The sequence below is a fragment of the Helianthus annuus genome, chromosome 17, assembly GCF_002127325.2.
Source record: "Helianthus annuus cultivar XRQ/B chromosome 17, HanXRQr2.0-SUNRISE, whole genome shotgun sequence".
Classification (NCBI taxonomy): Eukaryota; Viridiplantae; Streptophyta; class Magnoliopsida; order Asterales; family Asteraceae; genus Helianthus; species Helianthus annuus.
Window position 1 is genome coordinate 142,710,525 of NC_035449.2, and position 21,351 is coordinate 142,731,875.

Consider the following 21,351-nt stretch of genomic DNA (forward strand, 5'->3'; position numbering starts at 1 on the left):
TGCATACCTTTACGTACACGTGCTAGATCACGCGTACCTCTTACATAATCATACATTATTTACATGGGTCTTAGACTTAGCTTTATAGCCCATAAACATCTAAGGAACCATCAAAATCATGTTTGGAACGTCCGCCATAGACCACGGATGACAAACCAAAGCCTACGATACATAAATCACCTTAAATAGCAAGATTTCAGCTTTTGGAACTTGGGGAGGCCGTCGCCGACGGCCCTAGGGGCGTCGGCGACGGGCCTTGCATTTACCCGTAGCCAGAAACACCCGTAGACAGGTAAATAAGGCGTCGGAGGAAAATTGGTTTTCTAGAGCCCGTCGGCGACGGCCCTAACCCCGTCGGCGACGCCCTCTAGAAAACCCCTTTTTCTGCAGATCCGTTTCATCGTCCGTACGCACTAAAACGCGCATAACTTTTGAACCGTTTACCCGTTTAACCTCCCGTTTCTTCCTACATGCTTGTAAATTCACATTCTATCATATGAACTTAAAATCCCATATCCGGATTAAGGAAATTATTAACTTACACGCTATCGGCTTATTATTCATGTATGATTATTCGACCCGTTCATGTTTTCATCAAACATTTCATTCGTTTTAGCCCAAAACTTACACGAACCTTAAAGCAATCGGTTGTTTTAGGTCCGAAAACCCGGGTCTCCTACATAGCAACAATCGGTTGGTGCAAATCTCTCATCCAAATAAATCTTATACAAGCTTTAACTGAAAATCATTTTTGAGATTTTGATTACCGCCCAAGCCAACTCATAAACAACCAGACTCTTTACACAGCTGACTCCAAAACGACGGAAAAAAAAAAATTTAGCGTCTGCTTGAACCGAGCTACGTCTGCGACGGAGACTCCGCCGTCAGCGACGCCACCCGGAATCATAAAGAACCTCCGACGTTGTTTTCCCCTGTCTACGCCACTATCCTTCGACGCAAACTCTCAAACGGCCGTCGGTGACGACGGATTTTGCGTCGTCGACGCCGCCTTGTTCACAAAAACCCGTCCGGCGTAAAGCTTCCCTGCCTACGGCACTTCCTGTTCGACGCCACGTCTTGAACACCGTCGGCGACGCTATTTCTTGCGTCGTCGACGCCAATCCCGTCAACCAAAAACCACCGGGACGCGAATACTTCCTGCCTACGGTCCCTTCATTCAACGTCAACCTTAAAAACAGCCGTCGACGACGCCGTATTTGCGTCGCCGATGCTTAATCGTCGGAAACAAGCTTGGAACTGTCGTTAACGGCGTCGGAATTGTGAACGGTTTTCGTTTCTGCATATTTGTTATGAAGATGGTGATGATGTCATCAATGACCTCATGCTGATGTCATGGTTGACATAAAAAAGCTTTCTTTTTTTTTCATTTTACGTTATTTATTTTATTATTAATCTTATTATATTTTTAGTTTTTTTTATATTATCAAAAACAACATTTTTTTCTAAATTTATATTAAAAAAAAACTAAATTAACGACTAAACTAGACTAATAGATAAACTAAAATGAATTGTGAAAAAAAATATACAACAACAATTAACTTACCATCTCATGGTGGTCGAATGGCGTGCTTGCCGCCCACTAACTCCTCAAAATCATCCACCGGTGATTCATACCATTTGTTGCCAAACGGTCCAAACTTCCTCACCTCTTTTTCCTTCTTATTTTCTTGAGGTAACTTCTTGGCATTCTTCTTCTTGACCGTCTTCTTCTTTGGTTCTCCAAACCTACCAACCATAGCACATACCTTTTTGTTTGGATTCATGTCCTTCTTGGGACACGTATCCTCACCGAGTGGGTTAGTAAATTTTGGGAAAATATTTAAATTTAATTCCCGATCCCCAAACTTCATGCTTACCGTTCCCGTTGCACAATTTATTATGGCATTAGCAGTTGCCAGGAACGGTCTACCCAATATGACTATCGGTTTGGTGTCCTCAACACACCCAACATAGTCTACTACCAAAAAGTCCATTGGGTAATAGCAATCATCTACCTTCACAATCACATCTTCCACCACCCCCCTTGGATGCGTGGGAGTCTGATCAGCCAACACCACGGGGGTGTCAAACTTTTTCAATGGACCAAAATAATATTGGTCGTATAGACTCCCGGGCAAGATGCTCACACAAGCTCCAAGATCTAGGAGCGCCCTCTCAATTTTGAATGTTCCAATTTGAATTGGAATAAGAGGATCTCCTGGATCTTGAGCTTTTTGGGGAAGCGCACTTGATAAGACGGCACTAACATGTGATACCAAATCAATCGGTTTGGGTAATTTATTATGCCGTTTTTCAATGCTCAACTCGTTCAAGCATTCCACATGAGCCGGAACCTTTTTAATGTCATCGAGTAACGATAAATTAATTTTTGCTTGTTTAAAATTTTCCCACCTCTCGTCCTTTGGTGGGCACCGTTCTTCAAATTTTGATGCGTTAATCGGGTTAAGTTGATTTAAACAATTTTCACAAAAAGAATTTTTAGTTACATTTTCAATTTTACTTTGTGAAATCGTTTCTTGTTCATTTTCACTTTCCGGCTCATCACTTACATCTTCCACTACACCATCAACGAATTGTGGTGGTGGAATGCTTTGAACACTACAAATTTCGTCATTCACAAGAAGACTTACCGCACTAATGTGTACATTCCTCATATTGCCCGTGCTTGAGCTTTGATGCTTCGGGTTCATTATGGTGTCACTTGGAAGTCCTCCTCCACTTCCACGAATTTGAGCCATCTCTTGAGCAAGTTGCCCCACTTGCTTCTCTAATGCCTTTTGAGATTTATCCTTCACTTCAAACTCTTTCTTTACTTCGGCTTTGAACTCTTGGTATGAATTAGTAAGAGCTTGTTGTGAATTGGTAAGAGCTTGTTGTGAGTTAGTAAGATTACTCACAGCATTCATGATGGCATCAAACTTCGAACTTATCGAATCATCACCTTGGGAGTTTGATGCACCACCCACATTTCCACCTTGGTTGTAACTCCGTTGATAGTTGCTTTCGCGACCTTGATGTCCTTGGTTACCCCCTTGATTGTAATTCCTTTGATAACCCCCTTGGTTACCACCTTGACGATTGTTATACAAGGACCCACCTTGACCACCTTGATTACCCGATTGAAAATTCGGGTTCATTTGATTCGAAGAATTACCATACCGGAAGTTAGGGTGATTTCTCAAACCCGGATGGTAAGTGTTGGAGTTCATGTCATATTGCTTTCGATCTCCATATACTTGGTTTACATCTTCGGTGTAGTCACTCAACCCTGTTGGACATTGCTCGGTGCTATGCCAATATCTCCACATTCTTCACACACCGCGAATTGTACCGTGTTCACTTCCTTCTTCTTCATACGAGCCATTTCCCGCTCTAAGGTAGAAATTCTATCCTTAGAATCAAGATCGGGAAGTGACCGGGAGATGGGATGTTTCTTGGCTCTATCGGCCGATTCCTTCTCTTTTGACCGTTTGCTCATCCGCTCCAAAAAATCCCAGTCATCATCTTCATGATTGCTTAAGAGAATCCCGTTGCTCGTTGATTCAAGGCGGTTCCATGTGTTATCGTCTAGACCCCGTACAAAACACTTGACTAACTCCCACTTCTCTATTTGATGATGTGGGCACTTTCGCATCAACTCCTTGTATCATGTGAATGCTTCATGCAATGGCTCACCCGATAGTTGGCGAAAAGACCTAATTTCATCACGAGCATCATCGGTCTTTGCCATCGAATAGTATTCATCAAGAAAAGCTTGTTGCATTTCTCCCCATGTTCGAATACTATTTGCCGGAAGTTTGAGGAACCATTGCTTCGCTTTGTCCTTTAATGAGAGTTGAAATAGTCGAAGCTTGACTTCCTCCAATGCAAAATTGTGCCCCCCGATTGTGTTACATATAGATGAGAATTCCGCCAAATGCGTGTACGGTTCGTCGTTAGACCTTCCATTGAAGTGAGGAAATATGTTGATGTAATGAGGTTTGCAATCAAACATCCTTCTCTCACAAACAATTGGTGAATCATTCTCGGTGACCACCGGCCTAAAACGGTCATTCACTCCCCGTGGAGGTTGTTGACGACGATGTGGACCATTAACTTCTTGATCAACCGGTCTTCGGTTGTCCCTTCGCTCACCCCTTCTATCCCCACCTTGATTTCTACCTTGATTACCCCTTTGATTGCCACCTCCCACGAAACGAGGAATCCGGTTATGGTTAGCATTGTTGTTATTGTTGTAAAACCCATCATTCCGGTTTCGTTGATAATTGTTTCGTGGTTGATGGTTGTTCTCGTAACCATCATTTCTTCCATCCCCATACCCGTAATCATCATCCCCAACATAATTGGCGTTTTGGTAGCCAAATTCCTCATCTTCATACCTTCTTGCATTATAACCATTACCCCGATTCACGTACCCCCAATCTTCGTCATCATTCGCCCGATCATCATAGTATCCTCCATCGTCCGAATTTTCCGTATGAATGCTTACATGTTCCGGTGATTGGTAACCGGGAACACTAAACGGCTCATCATAGGGGATAGCGTTCCTTAAATCGTCTATGTTGAAGAATGGGTCTTCGTTCGCGGGATTGCCACGATCTCGGTTGCCTCGACGGTCGGAATTGACATTCCGATCATCAAGGTTTAGGGGTAAGGATTGTTGTCGATGAAGGTTTTGCTGTGGGGGTGTTCTTTGGGTGTTGTTGGGATTTTGGTTTTGAAAAGGTGGTGTGGGTGGTCCATTGTTGTTATTGCCACCCGGTTGTCCTTGAGGCATATGTTGAACGTTTTGGGCGGGATTGAAGTTGCTTCGGTATTGAAATTGGTTCTGGTTTTGGTTTTGGTTGGAGTTTTGGTTCGCCATTGAATCGGTTTCAATGGTCGGTGTGAGTGGTCGTGTTGTGGTGGTTTGATTAGAAGCAAGTGTTGCCTCTAACCGGCTTGCTAAATTTCTCCTTGCAACTCTTTCAATTTCCGGTTCGTAGACTAAAGGTGAAGTCCTCCTGGAGTTCCGCGTATGCATGCACTACCTGTAACATGCACAAGTAACACAACCCGCGTAACAAGGAAAAAGACAAGTACAAGAAAAGAAATTATGCAATTTAAACAGTTAATCACACAAATTCAAACAATATCCAAACACAATGCGCACGCACTCCCCGGCAACGGCGCCAAAATTTGATCGGAGTGTCGCGCTCCGGTCAAAGATAAAATTTATAGCCCTAATTACCCTTAACAAATAGCTAGTGGTAGCAAGGGGTCGAACCACGAAGAGTATGTGGTTTGCGAATGGACTTGATTGATTTTAACGGTTTGTCACTATTATGAAGCTTACTAGATTATTTTTATGAATTTTTGGTTGTTTAGGAAATGGGTCGGAATGAACCGACAATTTGGTTTTTAATTACTAACTAAAGAGAACTTAAAACAAATGCACGAAATTGTAATTGATAGTTTTAAACAAGATAATTAAACAAGGTTCACACCCGGTTCGGTAATTGCAATCCTAGGATTTCTACACATTTTAGATTTGATTCAATTGCAAAAGTGACTAACGAATTTAGTGTTACAAGGCTTAGGTGCCAATAGCTATCAACGTTACAAAGAACGGACAAAAATGCACTTCATTACCAAGAACATGTAAACTCTAACCTAGACAAGGCATAATTGCACATAAACATTTCATAAAGTCAAATTTAATCTTAACTCGACAATTTATGAATTCAATACAAATGTAAGACAATTGTCATAAGCTTCAAAATCAAATAGCAATTTGTCACAAAATCAAACCAAGAACAAGTTAAAACCCTAGACTTACAAAAACCTACACCGGGGTGAAACCTCCAAGAATTTAGCCGCTCATGGAAGGAGGAACGCTATCACCGGATAAATGGAACTTGAGATTGAATGATGTGTGTAAAATGCAACATATAAAACACATCAATTAAGGCATAAAACTAACCCTTTTTAAGTACTAATGTTGGAAAAAGAGTGTTTTTGTCTTCCTTTTGTATTTTCAGGATGAAATGAGCTCAAAATCACAAAAGAAGCAAAAAGACCACTAATTCTACCATAAATACAAGAAAAGGAACAAAAGTAAACTGCCCGGACCCTCAACGGCACCTCCCAAGACAAAGAGAAGAGAACAGAGTCTGAACACGCCCCGTGTCCAGTGAACACGGGGGCGTGCCCAGGAAGCAGCAGAAAAGACAAACCAGTAGAAGCTTCCATTGCTCACCACGGGGCCGTGCCCAGCGGGCACGGGGGCGTGTTGAAAGTACAGCAGGCGCATTAATTGTAATTCGCAATTACAATTAATGAAGAGAGAGAATGTCAGACGGGCACGGGGCCGTGTCCAGCGGACACGGGGCCGTGTCCAGCGTTCTGTTCAGCCTATAAATAGAGGAGCTTGGTTTCATTCTCTCTCATCCCTTGGCACACCACCTCTCTCACACTTCATCCACCACCCATCACCACCATAACACCATCATCCACCACCATCATCCATTGTCCATCGTAGAGTGTGTGAGTCGTCTCGGGATCCAAGATTGATCGTAAGAGTTCTTGACAATCAAGGCCATGTTTGCCTAAGTCTCTTACATCACTTGGTGAAGACAAGTGTTTAGTATAATACTTTTTATTTTTAATCTTTTGCACTTTTTATTTGGTTTTGTATTAATGACTTTAATAACTAGTTACTTATGTTGAAGGTGATCTTTCCTTATCGTTTGTCCGTGGTGTCTTGGCGTTATTTTACTGTCTATATAAAATAAAAGATTTTCACCATTCATATCTCCACGGTCTATATGGAGGTATGTTGGCTACCTGGTCGGGGGTTAAGGGAACGGTTTGGTAAGGGTCTTGCCCTTGTTCAGCGTTTAGAGGTCCTGCTTGGGACCTGGGTCAAATTTAGTAGGATCTCCTTCAATACCCATAGGTATTGGATGGCGGGGATCCAAACTCTTTGACCCCCTCATAAGCTAACTACTATTAATACTATAACCCGGCTATTTAGGACTGTATCCCTGCTGACTCAGACTACTTAGCCGAGGGTAACGTCACCGCCAAAAGCGGGGCCTACCATAATTTGCATTAATAACTTAATTCATTATCTTCCAATAATCCGACCCTTTAGGATTGTATCCTTGCTGACTCAAACTACTGGGTTGAGGGTAACGTCGCCTTCAAAAGAGGGGCCTACTACAATAACTAAGATAATCTCTTAAACAAGTGCAAAAGTGCAAAAATAATCAAAGGTTATACTAATACACGAGTCGGATCCAAGTGATTCATCTTGTCTATCTGTTTTTATTTATTTTATTTTTCAGCATTTAGTTAGTTTTTATTTTTCTTAGTTTAAAACATTTTTCTAACTTTTTGATTTGATTAGACGTTGAGGATAAACCGGTATTAAAAGCTCTTGTGTCCTTGGACGACCTCGGTATCTTACCAACACTATACTACGTCCACGATGGGTGCACTTGCCCATATGTGTGTTTAGTGTTAGTGAATATCGTGTTTTATAAATTTAAAACTTGGCTAAAAGTGTAAAAAGGGCTTAAATAAACATCTAAAAATATATTACACCTAACGCACATCAAGTTTTTGGCACCGTTGCCGGGGACACAAGGATTTTAAGAAAGTTAGAAATCGACGGCCTAATCAGTTTTTTAAAACCTTTTCAAAACGCGCGCATTTTTTCTGCATTTTAGTTTAGTTTAGCATTTACAGTAGCTTGAACACGGGGCCGTGCTCGCTGAACACGCCCCCGTGCTGCATATTTTTAGAGTAGATACCCAGATACAGAGTCTGACCACGGGGCCGTGTTCACTCAACACGCCCCCGTGCTCAAAGTGACCAGTTAATTTAATTAAAACGCCCAGATACAGTCCCTGAACACGGGGCCGTGTTCACCCAACACGGGGCCGTGTCCAGCTTCTGTTTCCGTCTTATTTTTGTTTTCTGGTCCCGAGACTCAGTTGTAGTCTGTTGAGTGATTCCTATGGATCAATACTCAAGAGGTTACAACTACACCTATGATGAGGATGATTATAGAGGTAATTATTGCACTAATTGTCGTAATGCACGCTCGGTTCAATATAATAACTCATATCAACCATCCAATTCATACAACCATTATGAGGAGCCCAGGTACGAGCCATCAACTTCATACACATCCTATGAAGACCAAAGGTATGAACCTCCTTCCTCATACTCATATTTTGATGAACCAAGGTATGAGCCTTCATACTCATACTTTGAAGATTCAACATATGAGCCACCACCTTCATACACTTATTACGAGGAACCATGGCGTGAACAACCCACCTCATATGAGTACTATGAAGAACAAAGTTTCGACCCTTATCCATCATACACTTACAATGAAGAACAATGGTGTGAACCATCTACTTCATATGGGTACTATGAGGAACCAAGGATCGAACAACCGGATTCAAACTTTGATGATCCGAATTCTTTCAATCTCACCGAAGTAACTAATCGGATAATAGAACAACTTAAAACTATCGAACGTTGCATAAAAGAATCTCGCGCACGGGAAGAGGAATCCCGCGCGAGAGAAGAGTTAAAAAGTAATAATAACGTAGAGATAGTTGAAAGTGTAAAAATGGAAGAACAAGAAAGTGAAAAACAGACACATGAGTTAAACAACGAAAATGGTGAAGAAGAGTCTAATTTAGAGGAAATTATTCTCTTGTCACCTACTTTCGAAAACCATTGTTTAATAACCCCTCATGCCAAGTTTTTAAAAGAGTTAAACACTAGTGCTAAAATCAAAGAAATGGTTAGTGTTAAGTTAACTAATGATCAAACCTCGCTAATAAAGGAAGATCCTTTTGAAATTAACATCACACCGGTTCCATGTTTCTTTCAAAATTCGTTTATTAGTAATATCACTATTGATAAAGATCTTTGTGTTAACATAATGCCCAACTACATTTTTGAAAAGTTAAGTATTAGTGATTTTACTCCACTTCAAATACCCATTTTTCTATCCGACCGAAAAGTAATGAAATCAATCGGTGTAGTCGAAGATATTTTGGTTCAAACAAATCAAATGGTAATCCCAACCGACTTCGTCATCTTAGATGATGCCCCCCTAGTCTTGGGAAAACCTTTTGTACAAACTCACAAAGCTTTGAAAAACCGGAAATTCAACAATCTAACTCTTCAATTAGGGGCATTCAAAAGGAGCATAGATCTTGAGCGCTCAATGAAATATCCTTTTGGCAACAATGACCCCCTAATTGAAGATGAAGCTGAACCACCTGATACAAACCACGAGGAAGACCACTTTGTCGACGAAGAGGTAGCCATAGAACAAACTTTTAAAGTTCTTGATCTAGATGAGCCACAAAATAAAGTGTCTCCTAAAGACCCACCCATCGAGCTCAAAGAACTCCCTAAGGGTTTGGAATATGCTTTTCTAGGCAAAGATGGTAGTTTACCTGTAATTATTTCGTCTAAATTAACTAGCTTAGAAAAAGAAAAATTAGTTAACCTACTTAAAAAACACAAAAATGCGATCGCTTGGAAGCTTGTAGATATTAAGGGAATAAGTCCTTCCATGTGCACGCACAAAATTTTAATGAATGATGACTATAAAACGGTGATTCAACCACAACGAAGAGTGAACCCCAATGTTCAAGAAGTGGTTAAAAATGAAGTCATCAAACTACTCGACGCCGGACTAATCTACCCTATCTCCGATAGCCCGTGGGTAAGTCCCGTCCAAGTAGTCCCAAAGAAAGGAGGTATGACGGTAATAACTAACGAGAAAAATGAATTAATACCCACAAGAACCGTCACAGGATGGAGAGTCTGTATAGACTATAGGAGATTAAATGAAGCAACAAGGAAAGACCACTTTCCTTTGCCCTTCATTGATCAAATGTTAGAAAGATTATCCGGTCATAAATTTTATTGTTTCTTAGATGGTTTTTCAGGTTACTTCCAAATACCGATAGCACCAGAAGACCAAGAGAAAACAACTTTCACATGCCCCTACGGAACTTTTGCATATCGACGCATGCCATTCGGTCTATGTAATGCGCCTGCAACATTCCAACGTTGTATGGTCGCCATTTTCCATGATATGATTGAAAAAACCATGGAAGTCTTCATGGATGACTTTTCCATCTTTGGAGACTCATATGATCAATGCCTCGATAATCTTGAACGAATGCTATCCCGATGTGAGGAAACTAACCTCGCCCTTAACTGGGAAAAGTGCCATTTCATGGTAACAGAGGGAATAGTACTCGGACATAAAATCTCAAGCGAAGGAATGGAAGTTGATCGAGCAAAAATTGAGACTATATCTCGATTACCTCCTCCATCCTCCGTGCGAGCAATCAGAAGTTTCCTAGGGCATGCCGGATTCTATAGAAGATTTATCAAGGACTTTTCGAAAATTTCAAGACCTCTAACAAAATTGCTTGAAAAAGATGCACCCTTCATCTTTGACAAGGAATGCAATCAAGCATTTCTAACCCTCAAGGAAATGCTAGTCAATGCACCTATCATGATAGCACCAGATTGGAATTTTCCTTTCGAAATCATGTGCGATGCAAGCGACTTTGCTGTTGGAGCAGTATTGGGACAAAGAAAAGAAAAACATTTCCACCCAATTTATTATGCTAGTAAAACTCTAAATGATGCACAAGAAAATTATACAACTACAGAAAAAGAGTTACTAGCGGTGGTGTTTGCTTTTGATAAATTTCGTTCTTATCTTGTTCTTTCTAAAACAATAGTTTATACAGACCATGCAGCCATCAGGTACCTCTTCAAGAAGCAAGACGCAAAACCCCGTTTGATAAGGTGGATTCTACTCCTCCAAGAATTCGACATTGAAATCAAGGACAAAAGAGGAGCAGAAAACACTGCTGCAGATCACCTCTCACGCTTAGAAGACCCAGCTTTGGAGACAACCAGGGACGAGCAAATCAACGAAAAATTTCCCATGGAGTCCCTGGAAATGATGGAAAGCAGACAAGAACCATGGTATGCCGACTACGCTAATTTCTTAGCCAGCGGTATAGTCACCAAAGGATGGCCACATCATCAAAGGAAAAAATTCTTTGCTGATGTAAAGCATTACTTTTGGGAAGACCCCTATCTTTTCAAAATGTGTGCCGATCAACTCATCCGAAGGTGTGTCTATGGTAATGAAGCACGAAGAATACTCCGTCATTGTCATGAAAGTCCATACGGAGGACATCATGGTGCCGCAAGTACCGCAAGAAAGGTATTTGATTCGGGATTCTACTGGCCAACCATTTACAAGGATGCACAAAACCTTGTAAAGACATGTGATGCCTGCCAAAGATCAGGTAATATTTCTTCCAAAAACGAAATGCCTCAAAATGGCATTCTCGTTTGTGAAATCTTTGATGTGTGGGGACTCGATTTCATGGGACCTTTCCCACCTTCAAAAGGAAACAAATATATACTTGTGGCAGTCGATTACTTGTCTAAATGGGCAGAGGCCGAGGCTCTTCCAACAAATGATGGAAGAGTAGTGGTAAAATTCCTAAAAAAGTTGTTCTCTCGTTTCGGGACACCAAAGGCATTAATAAGTGATAGAGGTACCCATTTTTGCAATCATCAACTCGAAAAAATATTAACAAGGTATGGGGTCTATCACCGGGTCTCAACAGCATATCATCCTCAAACAAATGGGCAAGCCGAAGTGACTAATCGAGGTTTAAAACGAATACTTGAGAAAACCGTAGGGATAAATAAAAAAGAATGGGCTGACAAACTAGACGACGCTTTATGGGCTTTTCGAACCGCTTATAAAACCACTATAGGCACAACCCCATATAAACTCGTCTATGGAAAAAGTTGTCACTTGCCAGTAGAAATCGCTCACAAAGCCTACTGGGCAATAAAAAACGTAAACTTAGACTTAGAAGTTGCCGGTAAGAATCGATTTTGTCAAATAAACGAATTAGAAGAACTTAGGAATTATGCATATTCTAACTCCGAAATTTATAAAGAAAGAATGAAAAATTTGCATGATAAATATATTAAATCTAATGAATTTCGGGTTGGAGACCAAGTTCTATTGTTCAATTCGCGACTTCGATTGTTTCCTGGTAAGTTAAAATCTAGGTGGTCGGGACCTTTTTCAGTCACCCATGTTTTTCCACACGGTGCAGTAGAAATTAAAACTCGAAATGGGACACCATTCAAAGTCAATGGCCAACGGCTGAAACTCTACAGAGGATCCATTGAGGATGAGGAAGAGGAAATCGCACTTCAAACGGTCAACGAATAAACTCATACCCGACATGTTACAGGTAAGTGTACATTCGAAACCGGTAAAATCATCTAACCATTATTCGGAGATAAGGGGCATGCACACGAACACGTAAAAAAAAAAAAAAAAATTTCAAAAATTTAACCCGGCACGGGGCCGTGTCGAGGCGACTGTCGGGATAAAACCTTCTTTTTCTATCAGTTACACCATTCCACACGCCCCGTTTCGCCGAAAACTCTCTGGTTAGAAGCGATTTTCTGCAGATTTCGAACGTTACCACCGAACCTAACAACATCAAGGTATGATTCTATCCTTCTTAGTAGTTAGATTAGTTACTTGCATGTAGTTAAAACATCAAAAATTTGGGGGAAATCTAGGGTTCTTCATGTTCATCCGGATCGAACTCAAAAATTTTTGATGAAAATTGTTAGTAGTAGTTTAGAGTAGAGTAGCAGGAAGTAAATAGACATGTATTGTTGATAGATTTGTCCGATTTCCAACTAAAAACACAAACCCTTGTTCTTGAACCGAAAAACACAAAATTGAAAGGGTAAATGGTTTGATTTTGGAAAAATGACACTTAGGGTTTCATTTTCGGGGGAAACCGCTGCTATTAGGCTAAAAATTTTCAGGTTTTCGAAACCGGGACGAAAAAATGAAAATTAGGTGTTACAGACGCCTGAACACGGGGCCGTGTTCGCTGAACACGGGGCCGTGTCCAGCCCACTGTTTGCAGTTTTCAACCTGAATTTCCATGTTTCGCACTAATTTTTGCTGTATTCTTTTCAGATGTCCAAATTCACACGGCTCAATGCCAGCGAACTTGACGCCAGGGCTCGCTACGAGGTCCTACAAACAAGGCCCGAAGAGTATCCAAGGCGGGCATGTACCGATCTTCTGACAATGGTAAACCAACTGGACCGCTTCAACAACATAGTGACGGGTCCACTGCACGTCGCATTGACTACCCGACTTCGGTCGGTCCATCAATGCACATTGGAGTTCTATAGCACGTTCATCTTCAACTCGAGACGCGAACCGTTTGATCACGAGGCGGTCGAGTTTCGATGTGGGGGTACGACCTATAGAACCTCCATGGCGCAGTTCGGATCAATCATTGGGCTGTACAAAGACGAAGAGGCGGGGAATGAAGAGAATACCGGGGGATTGCGAGACTTGGACGCAACAGAACGCCAAGCCGCATGGGCTCAAATCGGTGAGGGGATCTACAACTCAAGCAGCACAAAGAGTACCAAACTGAGAGACCCGTTATATCGCTACATCCACAGGCTCCTCACATACTCGTTGAACCAACGCCATGACAGTAGTGGCGTTGTTGGGGTTAGAGATTTGGTTGTCCTTCACTGCATCCACAACCGGAAGCCTCTCGATGTTCCTTACCTCCTACTGCGGAACATGCACTTGAACCGCCTTGCCTCTGCTCCTACACCAATCTTCTTCGGGGGATGGGTGTACCGTCTTTTCAAGCACTTCGCGAACATCCCGAAGTCCTTCGAAAGGAGTCCATGGTCGGGACGGGTTGATTACCATATCTGCCGGGCCATGAACTTGCTCTATGAAGCGGAGGACGGGACGGTGAGCTTTCAGAGGACACAAGGCTACGCATGGAACCCGCAAGAGGCTCTAGTTCTTCATGCACCACCTCCACAGTACCAATACCCTCCCCAAGGCGAACAGGGTCAATCCTCCTCTCAAGGAGGCAGTTTTCCTAATTTCCAAAGTTTACATGATCTTTTGCAGGAAAACCTCATGTGCACCAGGAACACCTACAACCTCGCCAACAACACACACCTCCGGGTAGGAGCTATCGAACGCAGCGTCAACGATATACAGGATGATATCGGTAGCATCCGGGAGTACATGGCGAGGCAGGGAGGCGGAGGTGAAGACAGTGATGAAGATATGGAGTAGGAGGCTGGGAGGAGCAAGGGGCTAGCTGGTGATGAGCCCACAGGTTTGATTACCCTTCTTTTCCATCAAACAATTCATGGCCTGCGTGCCATTTGTCAAGACAATTTACTTTCCTTAACTACTTTTTATCTTTATTTTGTTTTTACTTTATGTTTGGATAATATTTGACTATGGTAAGATTAGGATGGTTTGTGCTTGGTTGGATGGTATTAAATGCTTGAACAGGTGCAATGCAAGGGTTAGAATGCTAAACATTAGCACTCGCAGCCCTAGGAGGAAGAAACCGGGAGAAAACCCTATTTTTTCTGGCTAATAGACTGTCCACACGGGGACGTGTCCAGCCGACACGCCCCCGTGTCCATCTCCCAGTTCTGCTGTTTGGCTACTGACCTGCAGATTTTTGACGGACACGTGGCCGTGTTCACCCAACACGCCCCCGTGTTCACCCTCTGTAAGTTTTTCGTTACTGGCAGTTCGCCACGGGGCCGTGTCTAGAACGCCAGTAACAGAAATCTTTGTTTCCAAACACACTTTTACATATTCTAATCAACCAAAAACTTTATTTTTGGACACATTGAGGACAATGTGTAATTTAAGTGTGGGGGGGATGCTAAAACCTTGGAATTTTGCAAAATCCTAAAACAAGCCTTACACAAAACTCTATTGGAACCGCTAAACACCCCAAATTTTTTCAAAAACTTTTTCATTTTTTTATTTTATTTACTTGTCTTAGTTTAAGTTGGGAATAACAAGTTATAAAAGGGTTATATTTTTACAAACTTACAACCGATAGCGTCGTGATAAAAAGAACTAACATAAGAAAATTATGAAACGGTATAACAAGTCTAGCTAAAATTCGATTATATATGCTCGGTCACATTAAAAACCCATTCCCACAAAAAGTGAGCTTTGAGCCTTTATTGAGCATAAAAATACACATATTTAGATTAAATGCTCATTTTTCGTTTCTTGTGTGAATAGCCGCTCGGTCTTTACAAATCTAGAACTTGCCACGACGATACATTCCCGGTCCTTACCAACTTAAACCCAAGTAAGTAAATGATGGAGGCATTAGGACTAACTATTTTTCTTTCAAACCATTATTTTTCATTTTTTTTACCTACCCAAAATCCCCCTAGAAAACCCCCTTTGAGCCTAAACCTTTCATTTCATTACCCCCAAAACAAAATTTTTTTTTTTTTTACCAAAAACCTTTTTCATTTTTTCACCTTTATTTTAGTAACAAACTCGGTTTTTCATAAACATACCCTTTACGTGACAAAAAAAAAAAAAAATGAAGTCAAAAAACAAACATAAGCTACAAAAAGCTTGTTTGGAGAAATACTTCAAAAATAAATGTCACCAAAAATAAGGTATTTCACGAAAACCGACACTTGTTACGATTTTCGCCCTTTTTACTAACCACTAACCAACCACCCACCTTTAAACCCAAGCCTTCACCCCAAAAGACCTCTTGATATTTACAAAGGTAAAAAGTTAAAAAGGAGGAGGATTGATCGCTTGGCAAGCATATGGAGAACGTAAATCCGTGCCGCTCTCGAGCGATTCACTTAAATATACACCTTCGGCCGAGTGATTGAGTGATCTCCCGTGAGGTATGTGAACTTGTATATAAATGGAATTTTAATAAGGCATGCTATGCCCAAATAAGTAGTTTATCTTATGAAAAGTTCAAAATAAACCATGACGAATAAGATTGTAAATAAAGTAAAAATAGAACCTATACAAACCTTGGATTCCCGACACTCTAGGACAAGTTAAAAAAAAAAAAAAAAAAAAAAAAAAAAAAAAAACTTCTCTTCTACCTATTCCATTTGGGAGTGTAAGCCACATTAAAAGAGTTTTGCTTGAGGACAAGCAAAAGTTCAAGTGTGGGGGTATTTGATGTGTGTAAAATGCAACATATAAAACACATCAATTAAGGCATAAAACTAACCCTTTTTAAGTACTAATGTTGGAAAAAGAGTGTTTTTGTCTTCCTTTTGTATTTTCAGGATGAAATGAGCTCAAAATCACAAAAGAAGCAAAAAGACCACTAATTCTACCATAAATACAAGAAAAGGAACAAAAGTAAACTGCCCGGACCCTCAACGGCACCTCCCAAGACAAAGAGAAGAGAACAGAGTCTGAACACGCCCCGTGTCCAGTGAACACGGGGGCGTGCCCAGGAAGCAGCAGAAAAGACAAACCAGTAGAAGCTTCCATTGCTCACCACGGGGCCGTGCCCAGCGGGCACGGGGGCGTTTTGAAAGTACAGCAGGCGCATTAATTGTAATTCGCAATTACAATTAATGAAGAGAGAGAATGTCAGACGGGCACGGGGCCGTGTCCAGCGTTCTGTTCAGCCTATAAATAGAGGAGCTTGGTTTCATTCTCTCTCATCCCTTGGCACACCACCTCTCTCACACTTCATCCACCACCCATCACCACCATAACACCATCATCCACCACCATCATCCATTGTCCATCGTAGAGTGTGTGAGTCGTCTCGGGATCCAAGATTGATCGTAAGAGTTCTTGACAATCAAGGCCATGTTTGCCTAAGTCTCTTACATCACTTGGTGAAGACAAGTGTTTAGTATAATACTTTTTATTTTTAATCTTTTGCACTTTTTATTTGGTTTTGTATTAATGACTTTAATAACTAGTTACTTATGTTGAAGGTGATCTTTCCTTATCGTTTGTCCGTGGTGTCTTGGCGTTATTTTACTGTCTATATAAAATAAAAGATTTTCACCATTCATATCTCCACGGTCTATATGGAGGTATGTTGGCTACCTGGTCGGGGGTTAAGGGAACGGTTTGGTAAGGGTCTTGCCCTTGTTCAGCGTTTAGAGGTCCTGCTTGGGACCTGGGTCAAATTTAGTAGGATCTCCTTCAATACCCATAGGTATTGGATGGCGGGGATCCAAACTCTTTGACCCCCTCATAAGCTAACTACTATTAATACTATAACCCGGCTATTTAGGACTGTATCCCTGCTGACTCAGACTACTTAGCCGAGGGTAACGTCACCGCCAAAAGCGGGGCCTACCATAATTTGCATTAATAACTTAATTCATTATCTTCCAATAATCCGACCCTTTAGGATTGTATCCTTGCTGACTCAAACTACTGGGTTGAGGGTAACGTCGCCTTCAAAAGAGGGGCCTACTACAATAACTAAGATAATCTCTTAAACAAGTGCAAAAGTGCAAAAATAATCAAAGGTTATACTAATACACGAGTCGGATCCAAGTGATTCATCTTGTCTATCTGTTTTTATTTATTTTATTTTTCAGCATTTAGTTAGTTTTTATTTTTCTTAGTTTAAAACATTTTTCTAACTTTTTGATTTGATTAGACGTTGAGGATAAACCGGTATTAAAAGCTCTTGTGTCCTTGGACGACCTCGGTATCTTACCAACACTATACTACGTCCACGATGGGTGCACTTGCCCATATGTGTGTTTAGTGTTAGTGAATATCGTGTTTTATAAATTTAAAACTTGGCTAAAAGTGTAAAAAGGGCTTAAATAAACATCTAAAAATATATTACACCTAACGCACATCATTGAACATCTTGGATGTTGGAAATAGTGAATGATGATGATTAGGGTTTTGGTGAGTGATGGTGATTGAAAGATTAATGGATGAAGAAACTAGGGTTTGGTGAATATAGATGAAGATGAATTGGGTAATGATGATCTTGATTCGGATGAAGGTTGGTGATAGAGATGGATTGAGAATGGAAGGGATGATAGGTTATGGCTCCAAGAAGTGATTTCAAACTCTATTCAAAGTGTAACTCCCGAAATGGGTCAAAACAAGCATTAAAACTCGTCACCAACCAAGAAAACCCCAAAAATCTCGTTTAGCATCAGGAGGGGGCGTCGCCTACGCCCCTGGTGGCGTAGGCTATGCCTCACAGAAAACCCATTTTTCTGTTTTTGTGTTTCTCGCTTCCGATTGACCCGTTTCGCGTTCCGATGGTCCATTTTTCGTCCCGATAGTCCGTAAAGCTCCCGAATAGCTCCTTAAACTTCATCAAACCTGCAAAACACAATTTTAATTAAAAGTAGGCTATTCAAAATTAAAACCCATGTGAAAACATCAAGTTACACCAATAAGAACACCGGTTTTCGACCACGTATCAATCGGGAGGAATAGAGCAGGGGCAAAGGATAAAGTTAAGAGAAATGCCAAGGCAGGATCTTCTTACCAAGAAAAGAAAGAAGAACTACTTGACCGGTTAAACGAAACCCTGACTCTTAAGCAATAAGCGATTGATGATTGGAGGGTTCATATGATAGACTACGTGGAATTTAAAGAGAAAAAGTTACTTTACATCTCGATTGCTCACATGGACTCGGTTCAAAAATCCCCGGCATGACGCTAAGCGTGCTAGGATTAAGGCAAAGTATAACACAGATTAATTGAGAGTAGTTTATGTTTATTTTTAAAATGTTTGTTTTTTAGATCTAGTTTACTTTTGTTTTTATGTAATGCAATTTTTATGTTTTTATATGCTTTTTATTTTTTATATTACTTGATTACTTATATTAATTATTTACTCATTTAATTATTTAAATACATTTGAATAATTTAAGTAAATAAACTTAAAGAAAAAATGAGTGATGATGTGGAAAATGTATGGATGTTTATATGGTTGGAGGAGGTGAAAGTAGAGGTTTTTAAGGATTTATTAGGATTTGTAGAGTTAATTACATAGTTAATCCTTGTGGTTTAACACAATAACAAACTTAGATACTAGTAGTTTAACAGATTATTAATGTTAATACCTCCAAACGTTACAAAATGAAAAGTTAATACCCTAAAAGGTAATTTTAAACTATTAGTACCTAAGTATGTTACTTTGTGCAAACCACATGGACTATGTAATTAACTCGGATTTGTAAGGATATGATGTGACAACTGGTTAGGTGCTAAAGGCGCCTTTAGCGCCTAAGGGCGCCCTTAGCATTGGAGATAGTCTTAGGTAACGTTTGGTATGAAGGAATAGAAGGTGGAATGGAATGGATCATGTAACAACCCGCACTTTCGTGCGTTGTTACTACTCGATACACTCGTTACGCCTAGCACCAGAGATTCAAATCATAATGAAACTATATCAGGTATATCGCTAAATCGAAGTATAATCGAATAATTACGCATATTCTTTCCTATTTTCAATAAATCATAACACTCACGATGATGTTGAGTGAGGACTTAATCTACCCTCCTCGATAACCGTGAGGTGTCAAAACGTAAACAAGCAACGCTAACAAAGACTATCGGGTGAGTACCATGTCTCCAACCATCATGACAATGACGGCAACACGAGCAAGTAGTGCCCCGATAATCATTGTGGCACATCACATCGAAGAACGCACTCGAAGGCACGCGTGACTCGATCATCGCACCGAATATTGGATATATAGATACGTATGTATGGCCCTTTTGTGATTAATTATAATAAATAATTAAATAATTATATAAATATATGAAAATACGGCCCAAACAGTCGAAATCGCGCCAAAAACGAGGATCCAGGGCTTCCGTACGGACGGGCCAGCCAAACGGCTGGCCAGTCGATCGGACGGGCCAGCCGATCGGCTGGGCCGCCCGATCGAACGGGCCAGCCGATCAGCTGGGCCGGCCGATCGGACAGACAGCCAATCCGCTGGGCCATCTGATCGAACGGACCGGCCGATCGGCTGGGCCGTCCGATCGGACAGTTCTAATCAAAAAGCCATGGATTGAGATGTTCAGAGTGATGTCATCACAAGGTTCTTATGAACTTCAAGTGTTGGCCTCATTCCACCAAGAACAACTCAGAATCCAGGGATTTCCAAGAAACAGAGCTTAGACCGACCTTCTACTCATTCTTAGTGTCGTGTTGGTCAAGGATCTGATTCCTACCGAAGAGACGACCAATTTCGGGTTAAACACGGAAAAACCGCCAAGAACGGCCAGTTCTGATGGAACGGGGTTATTCCCGGCCGATAGAACAGGTCGGAATTGATGGAATTTCAGTGTTCAACGCGTCACAACGACGTCTCGACCAAAAACACCGAAGAACACTCGAAAATCATCGAAAACAGCTGGACGGGATGGCCGATCGAGTGGCCCAGTCGATCGAGCGGCCCAGCCGATCGGCTGGACCAGCCGATCGAGCGGCCCACTCGATCGAACGGCCCACTCGATCGAGCAGCCCGGCCGATCAAGCGGTCCATCCGAATGGGCCAGCTTAATCCAATTATTCGTCCAATTTCGCGTAATTCGATACCATTTAACGCGTAATCCAATACTTATGCAATTAGTCTGAAATCAGGGCATTCTCAGGCATCATCCCGTCAATCCAACCAAATACGCACTGTGAGTATACTTGACCCTTTTATCGAATTTTGGGTGTAACATACGTTCCTTATAAATCGAACTTATCAAACGAATGATTCAAATTGTCAATCTATCACTTGCGAATAACTGTTTGCATAGATATACGTGATGCTAGTTGCATGTATGCTAGGACTTATACTCGTGACGTCCCACCCAGACTAGTATAGTACTATTGCGCCCGACGGGGTCTAGTTATGCCATCGAAGAGTCGAGCATCGAGGACTTAGCTGGTAGTATCAGTTTTGTGAGTATATATGTCGTGTATTACGTTTATGCACATGGAAATTCGCAGCACTTTTAATCTATTATACTATTACATATCAAACCTGTATACTCGCCAATACTTTTGTATTGACAATATTTTAACGTATGTTGCAGGATTAGCCGAAGTCTACATCAAATCAAGCTAGGAAGTCTAGAAAACTCACCTAAATTCTAAGTTGACGGATTTGAATTGTTCGAGAGGACAAGAAAGCTGTAATAACTTATGTGATTGTATTGTTGTTAGTATGGGATAACAAATGTAATGAATATTATCGCAATATAGTCGTTATGGATTCTCTTGAGCAATCTGATTCGCCTAGTGTCGCGCCCCGATGATTCCACCATCGGTTGGGGTGTGACAGATTGGTATCAGAGCCATAACTATAGGGAATTAGGCAAGACTCGACCTAGTCCGGGTCGACGTCTTAGAGAATGACCTAGTCTAT

At 41.2% G+C, this 21,351-nt stretch overlaps 1 protein-coding gene across 1 annotated transcript; it reads right to left on the reverse strand.

Annotated features, from left to right (window-relative positions):
• Positions 1-1,568: 1,568 nt before the first annotated feature.
• LOC110875643 lies at positions 1,569-2,927 on the reverse strand. Its single transcript, XM_022123844.1, has one exon. It carries the CDS (start codon positions 2,925-2,927, stop codon positions 1,569-1,571), a length of 1,359 nt encoding a protein of 452 aa, XP_021979536.1.
• Between the last annotated feature and the right edge of the window lie 18,424 nt (positions 2,928-21,351).